The sequence below is a fragment of the Macaca nemestrina genome, chromosome X (assembly GCF_043159975.1).
Source record: "Macaca nemestrina isolate mMacNem1 chromosome X, mMacNem.hap1, whole genome shotgun sequence".
NCBI classification, from domain to species: Eukaryota; Metazoa; Chordata; class Mammalia; order Primates; family Cercopithecidae; genus Macaca; species Macaca nemestrina.
The window spans coordinates 37324801-37348532 of NC_092145.1; the positions used below are offsets into that span (position 1 = coordinate 37324801).

General features: G+C 38.8%; 1 protein-coding gene across 1 annotated transcript in view; it reads right to left on the reverse strand.

The window, feature by feature from the left end:
- Positions 1 to 22368, reverse strand: part of LOC105468377 (WD repeat domain 44) — a 107522-nt gene extending 85154 nt beyond the window's left edge. The window contains exon 1 of the mRNA XM_011718491.3: positions 21889 to 22368. Within this exon, the coding sequence (XP_011716793.1) occupies positions 21889 to 21965 (77 nt within the window). The 5' untranslated portion in view covers positions 21966 to 22368. The remainder of the gene's footprint in view (positions 1 to 21888) is intronic.
- Positions 22369 to 23732: the final 1364 nt, after the last annotated feature.

Sequence of the window (23732 nt, forward strand, 5' to 3'; positions counted from 1 at the left end):
CGGGAGGCCGAGGCGGGCGGATCATCTGAGGTCAGGAGTTTGAGACCAGCCTGGGCAATGTGGCAAAATTCCATCTCTGCCAAAAAAAAAAAAAAAAAAAAAAATTAGCCAGGCGTGGTGGTGCACACCTGTAGTCCCAGCATACTCAGGAGGTTGAGGCAGAAGAATCACTTGAACCGGGAGGCAGAGGTTGCAATGAGCTGAGATCACGCCACTGCATTCCAGCCTGGGCAACAGAGCAAGACTCCATCTCAAAAAAAAAAAAAAAATTAGATATATTATATATATATAAAGTCACTCTTTCAAAAAATGTACATGACTTCAAAACACTGTTCTGGTGATTTTATAAAACGGTATAGGAATTAGTTTTCTTTAATAAACTCTGACCTGATTGAGTGATAACCTTCAGATACGTGAAGCAAAATTTCATAATAAGGTCATTATTCCCAATGATAGGAGCCTAGTCATTGATAAGATGACAATAACTACAACTTAACCAAAAGTTGCCCACTGATTTTTCCATGGGAAGCAAAATGTCAAATTCTTTATAAACTCTGACATAATAGTACTGCATTCAATACAACTGAAGCAAAAAGTACAAGTATGCAAACAAAGGGAACATTTTAGTAACCCTCTTAGATGGCTACACTTTGGAACTTGCTAAACCTGACTCTCTAATTTAGTATGTTGAGAATGGTATCCATGTACTTTATAGAAATAAATACCAATTTGACAGAAAATATATTACAGCAGTCTATTTTTAAAAAGATTTCGATACAATATAACAACTGTGGTTTTTCTATCACAGTTATTCAAAGTGAGCACATTACCTACTGATGTTACCTAGTGTTAAAGAAATTCACAGTAATCCTTTTTAAAATCCTAAAAGGATTTTAAAAAAATCAGTCAGAAGGCAAGAGTACTTTTTTTTTTTGGTATCTGAAGGAAACTTAAGAATCATTTAGACCAACTATCTCATTTTACATGTGAGGGAAATGATGCCATGGGTTAAATTAATCCATTAATTCAACATTTACTGATTGTTTCCATGTACCAGGCATGGTCCCAGGTATTGGGTATAAAGTAGTGAACAAAACAGACATGGTCCCTGCCATCTTAGAACTTATGCTAAGACCTAGTGAAGACTAGGACCCAAGTTTCTTTGCTGCTTCTAATAACCCATGCAGCCTCTCTACACTAGTAAGTCTAATGTCCCTTATGGTTTCACATAGGTAGGTAGCCAGTCAAGTGAAACTATGGCCCTTTAGTAAGGCCTTAATTTATCTAGAAGTACCACCACAAATTTCTCAGGGAAAGCCTGGGGGTCCCAGAGACTGAAAGGACAACATGACATCAATCTGAAAGTACAAGAGCTATAATTTTAGCTACACAATAAAACAAAAGAGCGGAAACAGGAGACCTGAGTTTTAGTCCCAAATCTGCCAGTACAAATCTATGTGACAATAAATATTTAGGGGGAGTTTTTCCAACATTTACGTATGGCTATTTCAAATATATACAAAATTGAAAGAATAATATTATAAACCCAAATGTACATGTTGATCATGTTCAACAATGATCAATATCAGTACTCCTCTTCCACCCCTCAGCCAGATTATTTTGAAGCAAATCCCAGAAACCATTTCATTTTTAACCATAAATATTTCAGTACGCATCTAAAAAGGACAAAGATTTCTTTTTAAAACATAACCACAACACTATTATAAAATTTAACAATTCCTTATTATATACAATATATTATATTAAGAGATTATATATATTATATATAACACGCTGTTATATAACATTCAGACTTCCCAGACTGCTCAAATTTTTTTACATTTGGCTTATGTCAATCAAATAAGATCCGTATATTACAATCAGTTGATATGTCTCTTTCAATAAATCAGCAGGTTCCCCTTCAATCTCTCTTATTTCTTGCAATTCATGTGTTAAAGAAAGTAGGTTGTTCATCCTGTAGAATTTCTCATGTCTGAATTTTGTTGATTACATCTCCATGGTGACATGTCAGAAGAAATATATTTTTTTAAAACATGCATGAGAGATTGGAAGGATGGAATGGGCAGAAATCCAAGAAAAATTGCAAAAACCTGTAAGAACATTATCAGAAAGGCTGGCACTCAGAATGTGCTAAGATTTAAAAAAATACTGGAGACAAAGATTTTCTTTAATTTATACTCAGAACAAGCACAACAAATATAAAGTGCAGGTCTACTTATATATTGATAAGTATACATTATTATAATGTAAAAGGCTATCTCCACTTTTTTATTCTATTAAGATTACTGATAGTCAAACCAGAAAGGGAAAAACAAATTGTAGAATGAGGAAACTGAATCCCAAAGCATTCAAGGAAATAAAAGTACCTAACTATTAATATTATAGGTGACTTCCATTCTACTCTCCCAAATTATGTCCGAGTGTATCTGAGAATTTACAGAGCTCAATTTCCATCTAAAATCTTTGAAGAATCAGGGGAATGGAAGGGGATGATGTAAAGAAAACACTAACAGTCAACTCTGTAAAGCAGGTAGATGCCTAGATGCCACCAACTACAGACAGATTGATTTGATGTCAATTCCAAACAAATTTCTTAAGCACTGTTTAATTGTTTAAGAGCCCTATGCAAGGGGAAAAGATACTCATTAAGAGTCAGCAAGCATTCACGGAAGCCAATCATGCAAGATTAACCTAATTTCCTTTTTTGATAGGGTTACCAGCCTAGAATAAAAGGGAATATTGTATACACACAAAAATCTGGTTTTAAGCACTAAATTTTCTACCCTACCTGATGTTCTTACTAATGTCTTGGATGAGAACACTGACGGCATATCTACTAAATTTACAGATAACACAAAGTTGAGAGAGACAGGTAATATACTGGCTGACAGGACCCCAAAATACTTCCTTTTTTTTTGGAGACAGGGTCTTGCTCTGCTGCCCAGGCTGGAGTGCAGTGGCACGATCATGGTTCACTGCAGCCTCGACCTCCCAGGCTCAAGTAGTCCTTCCGCCTCAGCCTCCCAAAGTGCTGGGATTACAGGTATGAGCCACTGCAACCAGCAACCAAAATATTTCAATGGGCTAGAACAATGGGTCACATCTTAACAGTATGAAATGCAGTAGGGATAAATGTAAAATGCATGATGGGAGACACATGGCTTAACAGCAAATCATGTGAAAACACTTGGGTATTTTGGTTGATTGCTCAGACAAAGACTGTGATATGGCTGCCAAAACTACTATGTTTTTAGGCTGAATTATCAGAACTATCATGTCCAGAGCAAGGGGAATGGTAAATTCTATTCTACTTCTTACTGATAAAAGCACACTTAGGAACATCATATACTTTTTGAGATTCATTTTAAAAGGAACACTGATGAAATAGAACATATTCAAAAGAGAAATCGATTTGGTGAATGTTCTAGAAACTGAGTGGAATGATATAAAGAACTATCTAGAAACTGAGTGGAATGATATAAAGAACTAAGGATGGCTAACCAGAAGAAGATAAGGAAGAAAAGTAGTTGTTTTCAAATGTTTGAAGCATCATGCAGCAGAACTAGGACTAAGGGCAGAAATTACAAAGAGATAGGCTTTTGTTCAACCTAACAATCTTAGTACCAACTTGAGTTTACAAAAAGCAATGAGCTGCCTCCTTGATAAAGTATTAAAACAGAAACTCAATGATGTCTCAATAGGGATATTGCAGAAGGCTGGAACAGACAATCTCTGTGGTCTTGTTTCTATTTCTAAAGTCACAATCTCTTTAAACCTCAGTTTCCACACCTGTAAAATGAAGGAGTTGTATTAGTTGAGCCTTTAGGTCCCTTCATTCAGTCAACAAATCCTTATTGGTTATCTACCATGTGCCAGGCACTTTCGGGCATTGAAATATAAAGGGTGAGAAAGATCCAGCCCTTGCCCACAGAAAGGTCATAATCTGATAAGCTGAGGAAAATATAACAGATAATTTCAATATAAGGTAACAATTGCAATGAGAGACACAAGCACATGATAACCTTGAAATACAGAGGAGGGGCACCTAAGTGTGTATGTAAGTGGGGGAAGAGGACATATTTGGATAGGCTTTCTGGAATAGACCCTCCAGCTATTTCTACAAGACAAAATTATATAAGACTATAGAAGTTCTTTAAAACACTAAATAAATTTACACTAAACACTAACTTCAGCTTATTGCTCTCAACTGGCACTTGCTAAAGATGAATTTTTCTGCTTACTGATGGATATTGTAGACTGCTGTAATAATTTTTACAAAGGAGGAGTTAGAAATCTAACTTTTAAAAATAAATTAAAAAAAACCAGATTTCTGATTTTTTGTTCTAGAAATCCTAAAGTTTATGCCTAGCTCATTTGAATTAATCACTTAATGCATGCTCTAGCTGGTGTTTTTCTTTCCTTTAATTTGGTGTATAATATATCTGAACAATCAGTAATCTTTCCAAGTAAAGACAAAAACTGAAGATTCACCACTGTAGACATCAAATAATAAAAATGAAATTTTCACAAACCAAAGAGTTTAATTATGTTAGATGTATTACAGCAGACAAGTAATCATTCTAGAATCTATTAATTGCTTGATATAATCTTTAGCCAACTGGTAAAATTTCAGAATGCCTTTTGACCTTACTTTTTGGATTTTGGATTTATTTTAGAAAGTATATACAGTTAAATGTTGCACACAGGCTAATTTTCTCATTGAAGTCTCTGTTTTAACTTATCTTTTAAAATGTTATTCTATATTTGATATGTGCAATGTGTACATGTAATTATTTAGCATAAAAAAATACATCTTGTCACTCACCACATTAACTGAGAATTAGCATTAATACCAGTGCAGCTACTATGTGCTTTATTCCATCTGCCTGCTGCTCCCTTAGAGGTAACCACTATCCCAGATTTCACTTATTGTTCCCTTAATTTTTTGTTTTCAAAAATAGTTTCATCATACATGCACGTATCCCTAAACAATATATTGTTACATTTTTCTATTTTTTTCTTTTTTCCCTTTTTTTTTTGAGATGGAGTTTCACTCTTATTGCCCAGGCTGGAGTACAATGGCGTGATCTTGGCTCACTGCAACCTCCACCTCCTGGGTTCAAGCGATTCTCATGCCTCAGCCTCCCAAGCAGCTGGGATTGCAGGTGCCTGCCACCACGCCCGGCTAACTTCTGTATTTTTTAGTAGAGATGGGGTTTCGCCATGCTGACCAGACTGGTCTTGAACTCCTGACTTCAGGTGATCTGTCTGCCTCTCTGCCTCCGAAAGTGCGGGGATTATAGGTGCGAGCCACATTTTACTATTTTTGAGCTTTGAGCACTGACGCATTTTCCAAAAAAAAAAAAAAAAGTGTTAGACACTAAAATAAACACCATTGCACCAAAAAAAACCTTAGTATTCCCGTGACAGTAAAGGTTACTCTTGTCATCGCATGGTGTATTTAAATCTCACAACTGTGCCTATATCTACTAGTCTCCTCCCTCTTCCCCACCTAGGGTTGCCAGATTTAGCAATTAAAAATATAGGATGCCCAGTTTAATTCCAATTTCAGATAAACAATGAACATATTTTTAGTATGTTTATCTGAAATTGGAATTGAACTGAGTGTCTTGTACTTTTATCCAGCAACTCTACCCCACCCCCAAGTGAATTAGGTGGATAATTAATCCTACATTCTGTTAGTGTGTGATAAAGGGACAAAGCAGGAAGAATTGCATGGCCAATGCCATTGTATAAATATTCATCTGATTTTTTAATAGTGTTCACTGAATGGGGAAAAAATTTGCACATGTGTCTATTCAGTCAGAGCTCTTCCAGACTGTGCATGCACTGAATAGGCTTAAATGCAAATACTGTATGTATGGTATTATGTACATTTATCAAAAATGCTCAGCAAAAAGCAGGAAGGTGTATAAACAGCTTCATTATTTTTGGCTTAGATTGCCCCACAAAACCAAGATGGCTACTGTAACACATTGACAAAATCTCTAGATACGTGAATTGACTTATAATCACTGAAACTGTTCTCAGTCAACATGTTCAAAATGAGGTCAACCTGTACATGTCAAATAACCATCAACAGCCAACTTTCTAGATAAATATTAAAATTATTTTGTCATTAAAAAGGGATTGTTATTACATATACAAAGTCACTTTAGAACGGTCTCCTCACTTTACAAAAAGGGTAGTAGAAATATTTCAGTTATATTATTTCTATATCAATCTAAAATCTGATGAGTCTTCTGTAACACGAAGTAGAATTTGCTTCTCAATTCTGTCAATGCATAATCTCACAATTTTCCCACAACTGAAGCACTAATAACTCCTAGATTTGAATGGCAATCAATACAAGTATGTATTAAGAACCCATATAGATTAGATTCCCCAAACAGAAGCTACTTGCACTGTCTTGCCTGGCTTACTGCAAAACTCATATTTTGAAATCAGCTACTGACATGGCCGACTATAGTAGGAATCTAACTTGGTTTTTCATAGCTTCTGCAAGTGGTTTTTCTCTGGGCAATTACTGGTTTTTCTCCAGGCAATTATAGGAACACCTTTTCCAATTTTAAACTCAGATCTTCAGCCCTCATGTGGTATGGCCTTAAGGTAATCAGGACTTAAAATAATGGTGTAAGTGCTTAGGCGTAGTTTTTTTTTTTTTTTTTTTTTTTTTTTTTTTTTGAGACAAGGTCTCTGTTGCCCAGACTGTAGCGCAGTGTGGCATGATCTCAGGTCATTGCAACCTTCGCCTCTCAGGCTCAAGTGATCCTCCCACCTCAGCCTCCAGAGTAGCTGGGACTACAGGTGTGCACCACCACATATGGCTAATTTTTATTATTATTTCTTTTTTTGAAGAGATGGGGTTTCGCCACAGTGCCCAGGCTGTTCTTGAACTCTTGGGCTCAAGAAATCTGTCTACCTTGGCCTCCCTGCCTGACTCGGATTACATGCATGAGCCATTGTGCCCAGCCAAGTTGGCTTTTTAAAAATAACTTTAAATTTCTGTGGTTTCAAAGAACCAGAGACCATAAACCATCCTACAGTTAGTTTCTCACTCATTAGCTATAGACAGATTCTTCTGCCTCTTGGGCTTGGTGTTTTTTTATTCCCTACCTGAAGATTATCTAAAAACAAACACACAAACCATTCTGCGAATAGGAAGGAATCAGTGTGTAGACTAAACCTACATTTGCCACCTGCTTCATATTCAACTAAACAACTAGGAACTCAAAGAACCACCTCCTAAAGTACAAAAAGGAAATATGAGAGCAATCTCACACTTACCATTATTTTCAGACTTTTCATTATACTCAATGAAAAGAATATACCAGAACAATTGAACATACAGAAAAAAATTGACTAACAAGGTCTCCTTTTCTTTTCCTGTCAGTAAGAAGACTCACTTTTTCTTCAGGCCCTGAGGAAAAAAAGGTGGTTGGCTCTGCAGAAGCCTTTTGTCAGGTTGCAAAATTCCTAACAGACTCCTAAAGAGGTAAAAAGGAGCAATGACATGGAAGGAGGGAGTATAAAGTGAGTCAGCTAGAATAAAGCTGGTTGCTTGGGAAACACTTTTCTTACATGAAAGTGACTACAAAAGGTTCACCAGGAAATTACCCTACAGCTTGATTTTGTTTTTATCCCCCTCTATCCTTTGTTATAAGGGAAACACAAAAGTAAGATGAGCTTAAGCAGTGCACCAAGGAACTGAATCAAGCAGAGCAAAGAATAGCTTGCCTGTACAAAGAAGGTGCTAGGATTCTAAGGTCCTTGAGGTGAACAGGGTATGAGCATAGATAAGGACTTAGCCAGTCATTAAAGTAAGCAACTAATTAAAGAGTTTTGATTTCTAAAGCCCAGCAAGTTGAAACAGTAAGATTTGATAGCAAACTAAGATCAACACTGAAGTGCTAAGTCTGAACAGGGAATCGGGTATCTGGTGCTCAGAAAACATTTAACAAGAACTCTTTCTTGGGCCCACTGAGGCCAGGCAGAAAAAGGACGACAACAAAAAATGAAGCAAAAAACAAAAATAAAAACAAACAAAACTAACCCTAGGTTGAACCAAAAATTAAAAACACTTCAAGTTTAGAGAACAAGAGACTGTTCTGCTTTGTTCTTAAATCTTGCTCTAAGTGCACAGCTTTTAAATTTTGGTATGTAATACTGTACGCTGGAGTTGAAATGTATATAAGCACCTTCAACCTAAAGACAGTACTACTCAAACTGAAGAAATGGCATCTAAGAGAAAAATCATCTGCTGGCTTTTCAAACCCAAATCATTTGTAACAGTATCACTCTCATTCTCACAGTCCTATTTTAAGTTGACTAATATTTTAAGTTGACTATTACCAAAAGTGATAATCCCAACTAAACCTGAAAAGTCTAAAAACAGCAGTAAAAAAATAAGTGCTAGGCAATCATAAATTAGTCTGATTTTCCTAGTACATCCCAAAATGTCATGTAACTAGGCAGTAGAAAATAGAAATCACTCGAATTTTCTTGGATACAAAGCAATACTGGTTTATTGACAACATTCACAAAAAGCTGAGAATATAGTTATGACAATTATCTAATAGAAAATTAACTGAATCTTCAAGATGTGAATTGTTACTTTTATTACCTTTTGAAAGGACATTTAAATTTTAAATACTATGAAAGCGTAGAATATATCTAAAATTAACTAATAATTATTTTATCAATGATATTAATAGAAACAGATAGAAAATTTGGCACAATGGCCCTATGTTTTTTGAAAGGTTTTGTGGCAATATTTGTAAATGATCTTTAATGAAATCAAAGGAAACTTTGTTGTGAAATATACATCTCTTTACATACAAGGTAATTACAAAACTTCAAGTGGACCTTTTCACAACTATATCTTATCTAAAATGACAACCTGATTTTTCAAAAATGATATATGTAGGGCAGATTTATGCCATATTCCTAAAGGAACAGCTTGATAATGTATTTACTGACATAAAGAGAAAACCATTTTCCTGGGCCTACTCAAGAATTCCAAAATAAAAACATTCTATTCTGCACATTCACAACCATTCAATAAATACCTACATTAAAACAATAACACCAAGGTAAGGCAGTTATATCACAATGTCCCAATTTGTTAAAGTAGGTTAGAATAAATCTATTAATGACTTAAAGTAATTTCCAGTAAAATCGAGACAGAAACAGATAACTAAATTTATGCCTGCCTAGAAAAATCAATATCTAATTCAATCATGCTAGATCACTGTTACTTTTGAAAAAGTAAACGAGATGTTGGGCTACAGGCTGTATTATAGAAGCTTTATCAAGTTAAAGTGCTAAAATTTTTTTTTGTTTTGTTTTGAGACAGAGTCTCACTCTGTCGCACAGGCTGGAGTGCAGTGGTGTGATCTTGGCTCACTGCAACCTCTGCCTCCCGGGTTCAAGGGATTCTCCTGCCTCAGTCTACCGAGTAGCTGGAGGAGCTCCTCTGTGCCACCATCCCCGGCTTTTTGTATTTTTAGTTGAGACAGAATTTCACCATGTTGGCCAGGCTGATCTGGAATTCCTAACCTCAAGTGATCCACCTGCCTCGGTCTCCCAAAGTGCTGGGATTACAGGCATGATACACCATGACTGGCCATATTAATATGATTTTGTAAGTTACCTAAAACATTAAATGGAGTACTAATCTGTGTGGTGTGGTGGTTTTTCCTTTTTTGTTTGTTTGTTTTAGATGGAGTCTTGCTCTGTAGCCAGGCTGGAGTGCAGTGGCGCGATCGAGGCTCACTGCAATCTCTACCTCCCGGGTTCAAGTGATTCCCCTGCCTCAGCTTCCCAAATAGCTAGGACTACAGCCATGCACCATTATGTCCAGCTAATTTTAAAAAACTTTTTGTAGAGATGAGGTCTTGCTACATTGCCCAGGCTGGTCTCAAACTCCTGGCTTCAAGTGATCCCTCCACCACAGCCTCTCATGGCACTGGGATTACAGCCATGAGCTTCTGTACCTGGCCAATCCTTATTTTGAGCAAAACAGGTAAACATATTTATAATTTAAAACTATTTTAGTTATACGAATTCTGAGGTTTTTAAGAGTTAAAAAAGTACGTCAAATAAATATAAAAAAAGAAAGACATATGGCTTTTAAAAAATAAAGACCCATAAAACTATTCAGTCTTTACTGTTCTCTTCCTGTTTATTCAAGGGCTACAAAAGCAAGATAACACTTCCTATTAGTTTTCTAAACAGCTTTCTCAAAATGAATTAATCTAAAGTCCATTCTTTCTATAAACTATAGACATCATTGTTGTTAAAAGCTTGCTTATTTGGTAGCTGCTGATGATTAAGATACTTTTAAGTCATTTTAGCTAGTTTCTGACTACAGGTGTTCACCCCCATGCCCAGCTAAATTTTGTATTTTTAGGTTTCACCATGTTGGCTACAATGGTCTTGATCTCCTGACCTCATGATCTGCCCGCCTCGGCCTCCCAAAGTGCTGGAATTACAGGCATGAGCCACCGTGCCTGGCCGTGTGTGTTTTAAGAGTCAGGGTCTCACTCTGTTGCCCAGGCTGGAATGCAGTGGCACGATTATGGCTCACTATAGCCTTGAATTCTTGGGCTCAAGTAACCCCTCTCTATGCCCACCTAGCTGGGACTACAGGCAAATACCACCATGCCTGGTTAAGTTAAAAAAAAAAAAATGTTAGAGACAGGGTCTCACTATGTTGGCCAGCGTGGTCTCAAGTACCTGGCCTTAAGGAGTCTTCCTGCCTCAGCCTCCTGGGTAGCTGGGATTACACGCATGAGCCACCACACCTGGTGGGGTACTTATTTTAAAAAGTAAATGCCAGTAACTTCTAAATAAAAATTAGCATTCTAAAGCACCTATCACGAGCCCCGCTTTTTAAAAATTTAAATTGATAAATTCTATTAGTGAACTGATTACACAGACTTCAAGATTTCTTGTTTTTCTTCTTCTGAGTTCACTGCTCATCACCAAAAATGAGCAGAGGAACAAAACTCAAACCAAACTATTTATTTTTTTAAATTAAAGAAAACTTACTGTTATTATCTTTGATAAAAGTTTTGATGGGAAAGTTGTAAACTAATGACAGAACTGAGACTGTCGTGTAACTGGTAGCTTTTAATTATTCGTGTTTTCCTGCAATACCATGAATAACAGAAACTCAAATATATTTCAGTAAAATTTGCTATTAAGTATTTTCTAAATTTAATTTCTATGCTTTATGTACTTGAATTTCTACTTCTATATTCTTTTTCTAATGAAATGTATATCAGGCCAGGTGCAGTGGCTCATGCCTGTAATCCCAGCACTTCGGGAGGCCGAGGAGGGAGGATCACGAGGTCAAGAGATCGAGACCATCCTGGCCAACATGGTGAAACACCGTCTCTACTAAAAATACAAAAATTAGCTGGGCATGGTGGCACACCAGCTACTCGGGAGGCTGAGGCAGGAGAATCACTTGAACCCGGGAGGCGGAGGTTGCAGTGAGCCAAGATCATGCCACTGCACTCCAGCCTGGCAACAGAGCGAGACTCTGTCTCAAAAAAAAAAAAAAAAAAAAAGAAAGAAATATATATCAATTACTTGATATATATATTCTACAAAAATCTTCAATTATCTAGAATGCTTACCTACAGAACACACTACGTAGGTCAAGTTCAAGCCCTTTACTATTTATTATTAAAAATTATTCAATCTTATTTATATCTTAAATAGTAATTACTAATCATTTAATTTTTTTGTAATTACCCAGCTATTAGGAATACATTTTTCCCATTAGTTTGAAAGCCAATAGAGGTTTGATTAGGTAGAAAATGTTAATAACTACACTCTTTGTGACTACTACAAAACACATTTGAAGGGAAAGGGAAAAAGAAACATTTGTGTTTCTAGTTAGAGGCTTGCGGCCAAAAAATGAATCAGTTACACTAAAATAAAAACAAAACACAATACAGTACTGTGGCCTAACTAAGCAACTGACAACAATCTATAAAACAATTATAGTTAAAAAAAAAAAAAAATCTGGGATTAAGACTTTTTGACATGGCAAAGAAACCCAAATCAGCAATGGCTCACATCCTGAGGGGGTTTCCCTTAGGAACAAAGAACATAACCCTTTGAAATGCAGTGAACAGTGCCTGGGATTCCAGCTCTTTCAGAAGCAAGGTCATTTTCTGACCTGGCTACCATACCGTAATCAATTATGTCAAAGCTTAAAATGAAGGGCATAAAAATACTGCTTTTTATTGTTTGAAACAGTAACTTTTTAAAAGAACTTTGAAAACAGACACCCACCGTTAGTTAGCGTTATGGCGTTATCGTTCTTTGCATGTAACATGTAGCACTATAATATTTCTTTCTTACTGTGAACACATTAATTCCTGAAAAAAAGTTGGTAACAAGGAACTGATAGGAATGCAGGATAACTGGCAACACCTCCCAAGGTTTCACTTGTTAACATTTAATATTTACTGGGTATAGGATGTCCCCAAGTTATGAAGATCCTATACATCCAAAGCACTCTCCTTGCCTCAGCTTCCTTACCTACCTCCTCTTATAGGAACTGGTACCTGTGTGTGGTTAGGGGTAACTGCAGATTGGAGAGAACCAGGAAGTTCAAAAGCAGAAGAAGTTGTGAAGAGCAGTAGATACCACAGAGCATGCTTACTCACCACCCTGTTCCCCAACTAAACCTTGTGTGCGCTAGTACACATAACTGTGGACTATGCTGGGAAATAAGGCAAAGGTTAAAAGTCAACAGCTAAGGGCTATGATCTGGGACATAATAGGCACAGTAACATGCACTTAAAGGAAAAAGAACTGATCTCAATCATTAACCTTAACCCTTAAGCCAAGCTAATAAAGATAAAATACCGATTGCAAAATACAGACAAACCTACTTGCTTTCACTCACAAAGCTACTAGTTTTATCAAGCTACCTGTTCATTTTGCTCACCTATCTTTAACTAATCCAAAGACTAAGCCCCACCTGTAACACTAAACAATCTTTATCAACTTGTCCACCATATCCAATGTAACCAATTTTTTCCTTACTCCTTCCAAAAGTTTCCCACCCTTTATATTTCTTCCATCACTGCCCTTCTCAGTTTTAAGGGACAAGAAGTAGTTATACTAGGAAATTTCTGTACTAATGACGTTAAGTAAGCTAGGAAAGAAAAAGCTGGCAGTGAAAGGGGTGGAGTTGGGGCTGAGTGAAATGTTCAATCCACCTGCCATTTTAGTTTGGCATGGATAGGTAATATATTTTAAAAGACAGATTTAAAAAAAAATTCAATTTTTAACAGTACTGCTAATAACCAGAAAGATGATTCCCTCAGTCTTCCAATTTCGATGAATACTTTCAGGCACAGAATTAAGAGGACTGTGGATATTAAGTTCATCCACAGCTATTCTTACCAGTTCAAGAACAATGTCAGAAAGAATACTCTCACCTCTTCCCTTGAGCTTGCTTAGTAATCAGGATGCTTGCTTCTGAGACAGTGAGTTTGCATATAGCACTGCATACTGTTTATATGTTCTCTAGAAAGTTTGATTTGTGGTTCATAAGAATGCCCACGATTCAATGAGTTTTGTACTGGAATAGTCTATTACAATTAGTAGCGGCCAAGTAGGTTTTATACAGATATAGATAGCTTATTACAGGTATGGCTTGTTCTGTATAGGATACCTATTAGAAAATACCATTCAATGTATACCTATGTAGCAAAACTGCACGTTCTGCACATGTACCCCAGAACTTAAAGTATAATAATAAAAAAAAAACCATTCAAGTTTTCCCTTAGAAGTTTCAAAAAATCTTGTATTTCATCCTCAGAGTTTTTTAAAAACTGACTCCTCCTTTGAAAAAGTTTAAAGATCAGGACTCTGGAGAAAGTGAAACCGCTCTAAAGTCTATTTGTACAATTAAAGATTTCCTTGAAGCATTATCATAATTTATAGTTTTATTGTTTTTGCTTTTATTTTAAAGAGACAGAGTCTGGCTCTGTTGCCCAGGCCAGAGTACAGTAGCGTGATTGTAGCTCACTGCAACCTTGACCTCTCGGGCTCAAGCAATCCTCCTGCCTCAATCTCCCAAACAGCTAGGACTACAGCCATGCACCATCATGCCCTACTACAACTTTTAAAAACTTTGTAGAGATGAGGTCTTGCTACATTGCCCAGGCTGGTCTCAAACTCCTGGCTTCAAGTGATCCCTCCACCTCAGCCTCTCATGGCACTGGGATTACAGCCATGAGCTTCTGTACCTGGCCAATCCTTATTTTGAGCAAAACAGGTAAACATATTTATAATTTAAAACTATTTTAGTTACATGAATTCTGAGGTTTTTAAGAGTTAAAAAAGTATGTCAAATAAATATTTAAAAAATGAAAGACATATGGCTTTTAAAAAATAAAGACCCATACAACTATTCAGTCTTTACTGTTCTCTTCCTGTTTATTCAAGGGCTACAAAAGCAAGATAACACTTCCTATTAGTTTTCTAAACAGCTTTCTCAAATTAAAATGAATTAATCTAAAGGCTAAACATTCTTTCTACAACCTACAGAAATCATTTTTGTTAAAAGCTGGGTTATTTGGTAGCTGCTAATGATCAAGATGCTTTTAAGTCATTTTAGCTAGTTTGTGATGATACTGAGTCTAAAATCACATTTGCAAATATATTTCGTAAATGGTCACCCTCGATCTGGAAATCAATTCTACCTGTTATTATAAAGGGATGGCTACTGGATGCAGTGATGCAATGCATTCAATCTTCAGGGCAATGACTAACACTGGATTGAGAAAATTAGTATGAGGAAATTGCTGCCTAAACATGTTTTTGTTAAACTGTATATGTTGAAAATGTTTAAAAAGGTTTGGAGACAAAAAGGTTTTGTGGACTTAAAAAACAACTGACTCTGATGGAATGCCAAATTGTGAACTGCCAGACAGTTGCCGCTGGTAATAGAACTCTAAGACCTGAAGCGCTCTGGCAGAACCTGATTATATGGTAATCCTAGTATCTGAGAGAAGGCAAAAGAGCTAGAAGAATAACTGATAGAGTGGTTGCTATAGTAACCAAGATAAATTTGTATACTGACTGAGGAAAAACACTGGGGTTGCCATCAGGTATGAGGCCCACATTATGTCGTAGGTGCTTTTTCCTCGGTTTTGAATCATGAGATGACAGACTAACACAAAGACTGCTGAGTTTGAAATAAGGGAATAGAAAGAGTTTCACTCTGAAGAGTAGCTGGTTAGCTGAATAATATCCAACAGTGAGAGGGGAACAGACCTTGTGAAAGTTTGTAGATATTAGCCTAACTATGGATAGAAATGAGAAACATAGGTTATTTATCAATTCAAGCTAAATATCAGTAGGACATCATAAAGTACCTACAATTTTTGTTACTTTAACTTTGATTTGAGGTATTTCTTATAGGTTATTAATCTCTTAGAGAAGGGGTTATTTAATTCATGCTGTGAACATGTTTATCAAAATGATGGGATTTGTCGTACCTCAGTTATCCATGCCCCAGGAAGCAGCACTGTAACTTGGTCTCTATACCTACTGCTGGGGCTACCTTTACCTCCTCCACCTCCATCACCACAACCTGCATGATCTCTTTATACTCCCTTCCTTCACCTCTAATACTACCCCAGGAAGTAACTACCAAAATTGCAGAGTATGAGGAAGAAACAAACAGCCTCTTAAAGGTGCTTCCCTGGCAAATTCACCTGATTTTGTCAAAGTCTTAATGAACTGAAGAGTACAAACACATGTCTTTGGTAATGTAAAGGTTATACAGTAAGTCTAAAATACCAGTAATTAGAAATTATTTTCTGTTTAAGACCACCACTGTACTTCACATCCTAAAACTATTTAGGTTTTTAATATTTTTTAAAATCAAAGGCCAGGCGCGGTGGTGCATACCTGTAATCTCAGCACTTTGGGAGGTCGAGGCTGGGTCAATCAGTTGAGCCCAGGAGTTTGAGACTAGCCTGGGCAACATGGTGAAACCTCATCTCTACAAAAAAAAAAAAAAAAAAAAAAAAATATATATATATATATATATATATATATAATTAGCCAGGCGTGGTGGTGCACATCTGTGGTCCCAGCTACTTGGGAGGTTGAGGTGGGAGGATCACCTGAGCCTGGGGAGGTTGAGGCTGCAGTAAGCTGAGATTGCACCATTGCACTCTAGCCTGGGTGACAGAGTGAGACCCGTCTCAAAAAGCAAAAAAAGAAAACAAATTTTATCTGCCCTATCTTATGAAGTAGATTATCACAAGAAGAGAATAAAATTTTCAATTTACAGGAGTTCATACAGATTCAACTTGAGCCCCCAAATTGCCATGCCACTATGGACTATCCTACCCCCATGAGTTATCAATTGACAGTTGGAAGTCACTAAATATAACTTGTTTGTTTATTTATTTATTTATTTATTTATTTTATTTTTTTGAGACGGAGTCTTGCTCTGTTGCCCAGGCTGGAGTGCAGCGGCACAACCACGGCTCACTGCAACCTCCGCCTCCCGGGTTCAAGCGATTCTCCTGAATCAGCCTCCCAAGTAGCTGGGTGTGTGCTACCATGCTCAGCTAATTTTTGTATTTTTAGTAGAGATGGGGTCTGACCACGTTGGCCAGGCTGGTCTCGAACTCCTAACCTAAGGTGATCCATCTACCTCAGCCTCCCAAAGTGCTGAGATTACAGGCGTGAAAAATGGTGCCTGGCCGTATGTCACTAAATTTAGAACTTGAATTTACTAATTAATATGTAGAGGGTTTTTTTTTTTCTCACTTCAATATGATGTTACATGAGTGTGATAAAACAGCATTGGTAAATATATTTCTATCACTTCACAAAACCTTCAGTAATCAAATTTGTGATCAAATGTCAACTCATCAACAAACAGCCATTTTTAAGGAAATTTTCCTAAAGTAATAAATATTGCACAGATATTTTTAAAATTAAAATTTGTATCAATTTTCAATTCAGTGTTTCTGACACCTAAGTAAAGTGAGAAGCTGAGTTTTCAACAAAGGCAGCTACACACCTTTTTGTTTTTCAGACCTAACAATTATTCAGGACAGTTTGGTCTCAGTTCCCATGACTTAACATTTTATCATTATTCCAACCTGAATGTGATAGACTGCAGTTAATACTAACTAAATGCCTAAGAATAAAATAATACAAATAATCACTGTTCTTAGACAAGCTATTTTGCCATTGTTTTTCACCCTGGCTTGGAGAAAACTAGTGGGCAAAACTTAGGATTCTACAACAGTTCAAGGCCTCTGATAGGCAAGGTATGAAGAAACAGTCAAGTAAATCATCTTAAGAGCCCAGCTAATAGGGTAAGTGCCAGAAACCGATGGCAGGAATACCCAGCAATACTTTCCCTCCGTCCACAGGCATGGTAGCATGGTATAAGTGAGGCATCAAGAGACCTGGGCGCTAGTTCCAAGTCTGCCCTTATTAGCAATGTGTCACTTCCCCTCTCAGATCTAAATTTCACTTTCAGTTAAAAGGGAAGGCTGGGCTAAAATGATCTCCAGTCCCTTCCTACTCTAAAAATGTTATGATTCTATCCTTCTTCCAAGGCCTCAAAAATATTTTGGCTGCCACTAAAAAAAAAAAGAGTGCTGAAAATGTTACATTTATTTTTACAACATGTTCTCAGTGCCAGCCTCTAGTATGTGTAAGTATAAACCACATGAGCTAGCAGGGGCATTCATCTCATATATAATTTACCCAGTGAATACTTAATTTCAAATTTATGGGTCTTGAACTATGTACCAAACACCATTAAGTTAAACTAAAAGGTTAAAAAAAAAAATCACAGAAAGATTTAGCAACAATAAAAGCTTATCAATACAAGCACACTATTAAACCTCAATATAAAGACATTTAGAGTTGGAAGGGTTCTCAAGAGTGTAATCCCCTCAATTTAAAGACGAGGAAATAAATGACTCACAGTCCAGCGCTCTTTTCTAGTATACCACACAGTTCCTCCTCTCTTTCCTGCTCTATCAAAAGACAGCCCGGTAGCAGAAAGAACGCCAGACAGTCAAACTGATCAGGTTCTAGACCTAGCTCCACCATTAATTTGCTGTGGCAGCTTTTACAAGTTCCTTTCTCTCTCTAGGTTTCAGTTTTCACAACATTTTACACGAAGGAGTTTAACTAGATAGATGTCCCTTCTAGCTGCAACAGAGTATGATCTTGCAAAATTCCTATCTGACAAAACGAAAACACACTTTGCTGAAAGAAAGTGGAATTTCTTGCCAAGAGAACAAAAAAGTTTGGGCTGCTGGTTTTAAAGATGTATCAGTTAAATTCAGCAACTTGGTACTAAAGCATTTTACTCCAGAATCTACCAGGGGAGGATCTCTCTCCACCTCTCTGTCCCTGCTCTCACTGCCCTCCACAGAAACAAAAAAAAAAATACTGGACTAGGAGTCTGAAGAGCTGGTTTCAAATCCCAGTTCTGCCACTTAAAAGCTCTCTCCTAGGACAATTCACTTAACCGTCTCTGAGTCTAAGGTTCCTAGGCCAGGGGCAGCACAGTACCGGGAGGCTGAGGCGGGCAGATCACGAAGTCAGGAGTTCAAGACCAGCCTGAACAACATGGTGAAACCCTGTCTCTACCAAAAATTAGCTGGGCGTGGTGGCACACAACCTGTAATCCCAGCTACTCAGGAGGCTGAGGCAGGAGAATCTCTGGAACCTGGGAAGTGAAGGTTGCAGTGAGCAGAGATCACGCCACTGCACTCCAGCCTGGGTGACAGAGCGAGACTCCATCTCAAAAAAAAAAAAAAAAAAAGTTCCTCATACGTAAAAATGAAGGTAAAAATGGAGATAAAAATGAGAAAACCTGGGCCTGGCGAGAAGGCTCATGCCTGATAGTAATCCCAGCACCGTGGAAGGCTGAGGTGGGAGGACTGCTTGAAGCCAGGAGTTTGAGACCAGCCTGGGCAACATAGCAAGACCCCATCTCTAAAAAAGCCTTTAGCTGAGCAGGGTGATATGCACCTGTGGGAAGATAACTTGAGCTTAGGAGTTTGAGGCAGCAGTGAGCCATGATCTCGCCACCTCTCCATCCTGGGCAACAGAGTGAGACCCTGTCTTGAAAAAGAAAAAAAAAAAAAAGAAAAAGAAAAAAGAAAATAATAAAGAAACCCTGACCTAAAATATCAATAAAAAAGCATTATAAATATGGTATATATTGCAAAGCTGGGCAAGTGAAGATGATCTGCCACTGTGGAAAAGTAGGCTATATTGGAATTAAAAGTCTAAAAAAACCGGGCTGATTCTTATTAAATTTGCTTTCAAAGAGTAGATTAATAAAGCCGAAGACATCATTGGAAGGAAAATGCAAGACATAAATTAATTTTAGGAAACAGCCTGTGTATTAGGAATGTGCTAATTAACAAAACACAAGATAAGTCTCCACTGCCTATTCAGTTTACTACAATTTGTTGACATAGTCTGTGTACTCCCAAACATACAACAGCAAGGAACATTTCTGAAGTGCCCAAATTCAGTCTATTAACCTTAGAAATTGTATAGTTTGCCACTACAGATCATATCAAGGAACAGAACATATTTCTGATGACCAGTATCTAGTTACGCAATCTGTCTCCACAAATCAAGATTTCTCACTACATTTCCAGGTTGTAAGTTGCCCACCCAGATCTCCTCATAGTGTCTTATGCAAATGATACAACCTTTCACAAAGGACAGAGGAACATGTAAATGATGCTAACCTTTTTCTGCCCTCTCAGTGCTGCCAGTTCTTTTCAGATGCAATTCTCCAGATTAGTCTATTCTCTTTCCAATCCTCTAATACAGAAAGGAGCCCTGAAATCCACAAACTGACCCTGTAGTTTTATCCATAGAGCTCAACACACTTAGTAATTGGGCAGGTTAAAGTTAAATTAGAAAGCTGAGTTCCGAGAAACTTTTTTAGTCTTCACCTAATATCAGAGGATCAAAGTGCTTGAGAAGCTATATTATCTCATGAGGGAAGAAGTGACTCTATCAATTCTGTCAAAATGACTCATCCGGTTTAGATAAGTAAAATAGCTCCAAGTTCTATATATCTCCCAAAGTAAGCTCTGTGTAAAGTTAACAAATATGCCAATGCCAAGAAAGGAAGGAGACGAGCACGAACACTTTGAATGCTTTCTCTGTGCCCAGGTACTGGACTAGACAGTTTACACAGGTCCTGACATAACTTGCGTCCTTTGAAATTAAACTTACTCAATGGAAAGAAACAATATCCACAGAGTAGTTCTAAACTGACCATCTCATAAACTGATGATTTCCCTCCCCCACCCCAATACACACACACAAAAGTACCAAAGGACTTGGTCTCTCATTTAATCTGAATTGTCAGTTCATTACTGTGAAGGGAAAACCACACACACAAAAAATTAAATTTCACGGAAATCCAATACATTTCAAAACCCAAATGTATTTCCTATCCTCTGCACTTAGCTCTAAACTTGTCTCAGATATTGAACTTGAAGGAGATTCGGTGCCATCTCAAGATTGGCCATTGCCACCCCAAAATCCCACAACAGTGACATGAAGGTTGTTGGAAAGACACATATCTGAAATCTACCAAAGTACATTGCTTTCTGATTTTATTACTGTAACTTTTTGGTGTATATTGTGTATAAACACACATTAGTTTTTAGAATGACTTCTAGCATGCATGGCTAACTATACTTGCATCACAGGGGGTATTTCTCCCACGGAGTAAGTATGAGAATTGAAGGCAGTGAACTTCTGGAACCATATTAGTCCTTTATACTAACATACAAATTTTACCAATCATCAAGTTCGTACAGCATGAAAATATATTTCACTGCCTCTACTTCCACGTACATTCATAGGGGAGTTCGGCGAAATTGCTTTAAAGCACTACTCCAACTTTGAAAAGTGGAGAAGTGGGTAAGTAAATACAAGTCCTAGTCAAGCGAGCATTCCAACTACTGTACTTCCTATTCAGAATCACCCATATTAATCACCACTAAAACATCGTGCAGAATTAGATAAAGAACACAAAGCTGGGGCTCTCCTTCCAATCACCAGATTACTCAGCACTTGTTTGTCCCTCTGCAGTCAGTTGTGCACATTTCTTCTGTCTGGCCATCCTTTTAGACCGCATTCTTCCTAATAGGGACCGTGTATTCGATTTCCTTTAACTCATGACAAGGTGTTATTTTAATAAAACACTGTTGATCTAGAGTACATTCGCTAGAGGACTTTCTTAAGCAAATACCCAACCTTCCCCCCCCGCTCATTTTCGCTGTGTGCAAGAAAAAGACGACGGCAAATAGGGGAGAGTTACAGCCACCTCTGAAGTGAATAGGTAAGTTAGCGGTAAACGGGAGGATAAAAAACTACAAGTTACATTTCTCCTGTTACTGCTCCTTTAATCTACGGTCTCCGAGGCCAAAACGGATGTTTGAAAGGTAAGCTCAGAACCCCACAGATACAAATCTCCGACTCTCAGGCACGTAAGCTGTTCCCCCTCACAGAAGGCTGGATCAGAAGAGAAACGGGCTCCGAGAGAGACCCTGGGACCGTTCAGTAGGGAAACGGCCGGGAGGCGGCCCGAGGTGGGCGACTCCCCCTTCTCCGCGTCACCCCACCCTAAGAAGCCCCAGGTCTGGGTTCTGAAGTGCTCCAGTGAAACGGAGAGGAACAGCGGTGGCGGACACAGCGGGACCTGGGAGGGGTGTAGGGGGAAGGCACAGGAGATGCGGGGGGCCTGGGATGCCCGGCTTCCTGGCCACAGCTGCAGTTACTTACCCCACGGGGTAGCCGCCCCCTAAGTGCACATCTTCAGGGGCATCATAGAATTCCTCGGTGTCGCTTTCCGACGCCATTTATAGGACACACCCGCGGGTGAGGGGGCCGGCGCCGCCTGGAGGAAGGGTGACTCTTGTCTCCTCCTCGTCGACCTCCACCCGGGCGAGACTGGGGAAGTGGGTCCCGGGCGAGGCTGAGGGAGCAGACGATCTGAAGAGAGGAGACTGTTAAGGAAAGGTGGCCGCCCTCAGTTGCCGGGCTTCGGGAATGACCGGCAAAGCGCCCGCCTGAAGAGGCGGCGGTGGGTCCACGGACTGTTGCTGCCACCGCTCCCAGTGATAGGTGTATAAGGAGCGCAAAAGAGGCGGTGGCTCTTCGCAGTGGGGGAGGAAGGGCGCGCCGGCGACAGCGGCTCCAGTTTCTCCCGCAGCAGCAATTTACAGCAGCTGGAAGAGCTAGTTGCCCGCAAAATACCGACGCGCACCTACCCTCGCGAGATTTCGGGAGGGGCGGTAACACGTGGGCGGGGCGAAGAGGTGGCGGGGGCGGTTCCAGAGAGGCAGCGCTCTGATTACTTCTGCCTGGTAAGCCCATCAAAACGGCGCAAGCGCGTTGAGGGCGTTCGGTGAGGACCGGAAGTAGCCGAGAAGGGAGGGGTTGAGCCTCCCGAAGGGAGGAGTCTAGCACCGTGGTGCCCGGGATTTGAGAGCGCGCGCCCGACGTAGGTGGGGTCAGTCAGAACGCCTTACTCCGTAACTGCAGTTCCAAAGAGACGCGTTTTGAGAGGGATGATTTTGGGTCGGTCTTTTTCTTGTAAAGAAGTGCTCTCGGGAAACGTTGGTGTGGACATTTTGGCGTATATTTACGATGTCTTACTATCCAAGCCCGGAATGTCCCACCCTAGGGCGTCGGCAGGTCCACCACCTCTGGCGTTACTAGAACAACTCGCCCTTATTGACTACGAGATCTTTAATTGAGATCCCTAGATACGATCCTGCCGGCCAGAGGGTGGGGTCCTTGAGATATACCCGGGGAGTGTGCCAATTCCATGGAGTAATGATGGATTTATTGCTGGAGCTGAGCCAGTATAAGGCCTCCGGTTACTTTTTCTCCGCACATGTCTGTCGCTGCCGACACGATGTGAGAGAAGTTCTTACTGCCCAAGATGTGCGTCAGCTAAATGGTAAATATTTATTGAGCAGATATCATTGCAAGCCTACGAGCTAATGGCTTAATTCTGATCCTCAACTGCCCAGCGTCCGGTGATAAAAATAGAAAGGTACTTTTTAAAAAACCGAAATGTTCTTAAACCACGGGTCATTGACCATCAAGGTGATAACATTGACTTTCAATATGATCACACAGCATATTTGTTTCTCCAACTGACGTCATGATAGGCATTTTGAGCTGTTCGAGCAGCCTCAGTTACTACTCAAGAAAAGGCTGGATTGGAGCCAGGGGTATGGCCTCAGAGAGGCTGGAAAGGGGCTCTAGACTTTGTCAAGCAATCAGGGCAAGGTCTGCTGTGGTCTGGTGGACTTCGGTAAAAACCAAATGTCATATACTGTATATTCTGTAATACCCCAGGGAGTTTAGGGAAAACACTGCATAATCAAATATATTAATATTTTTGCAGCAAGATACATGATTGTTCGTACAGGATAAATAAATACAAGTAAATAACCTCATTCAGTTTGAGTCAGACGCTTCTGCCAGATAAGTTTAGGACAGACTTATTTGACTGTCAAATAAATTACTTATAAAACCCCAGAAACTTGGTTTCCAGAGCTTTTGGGGCTTCAGAATTGGAGACAAGGGATTTGTGGATCGTTGTGAGGGTATGA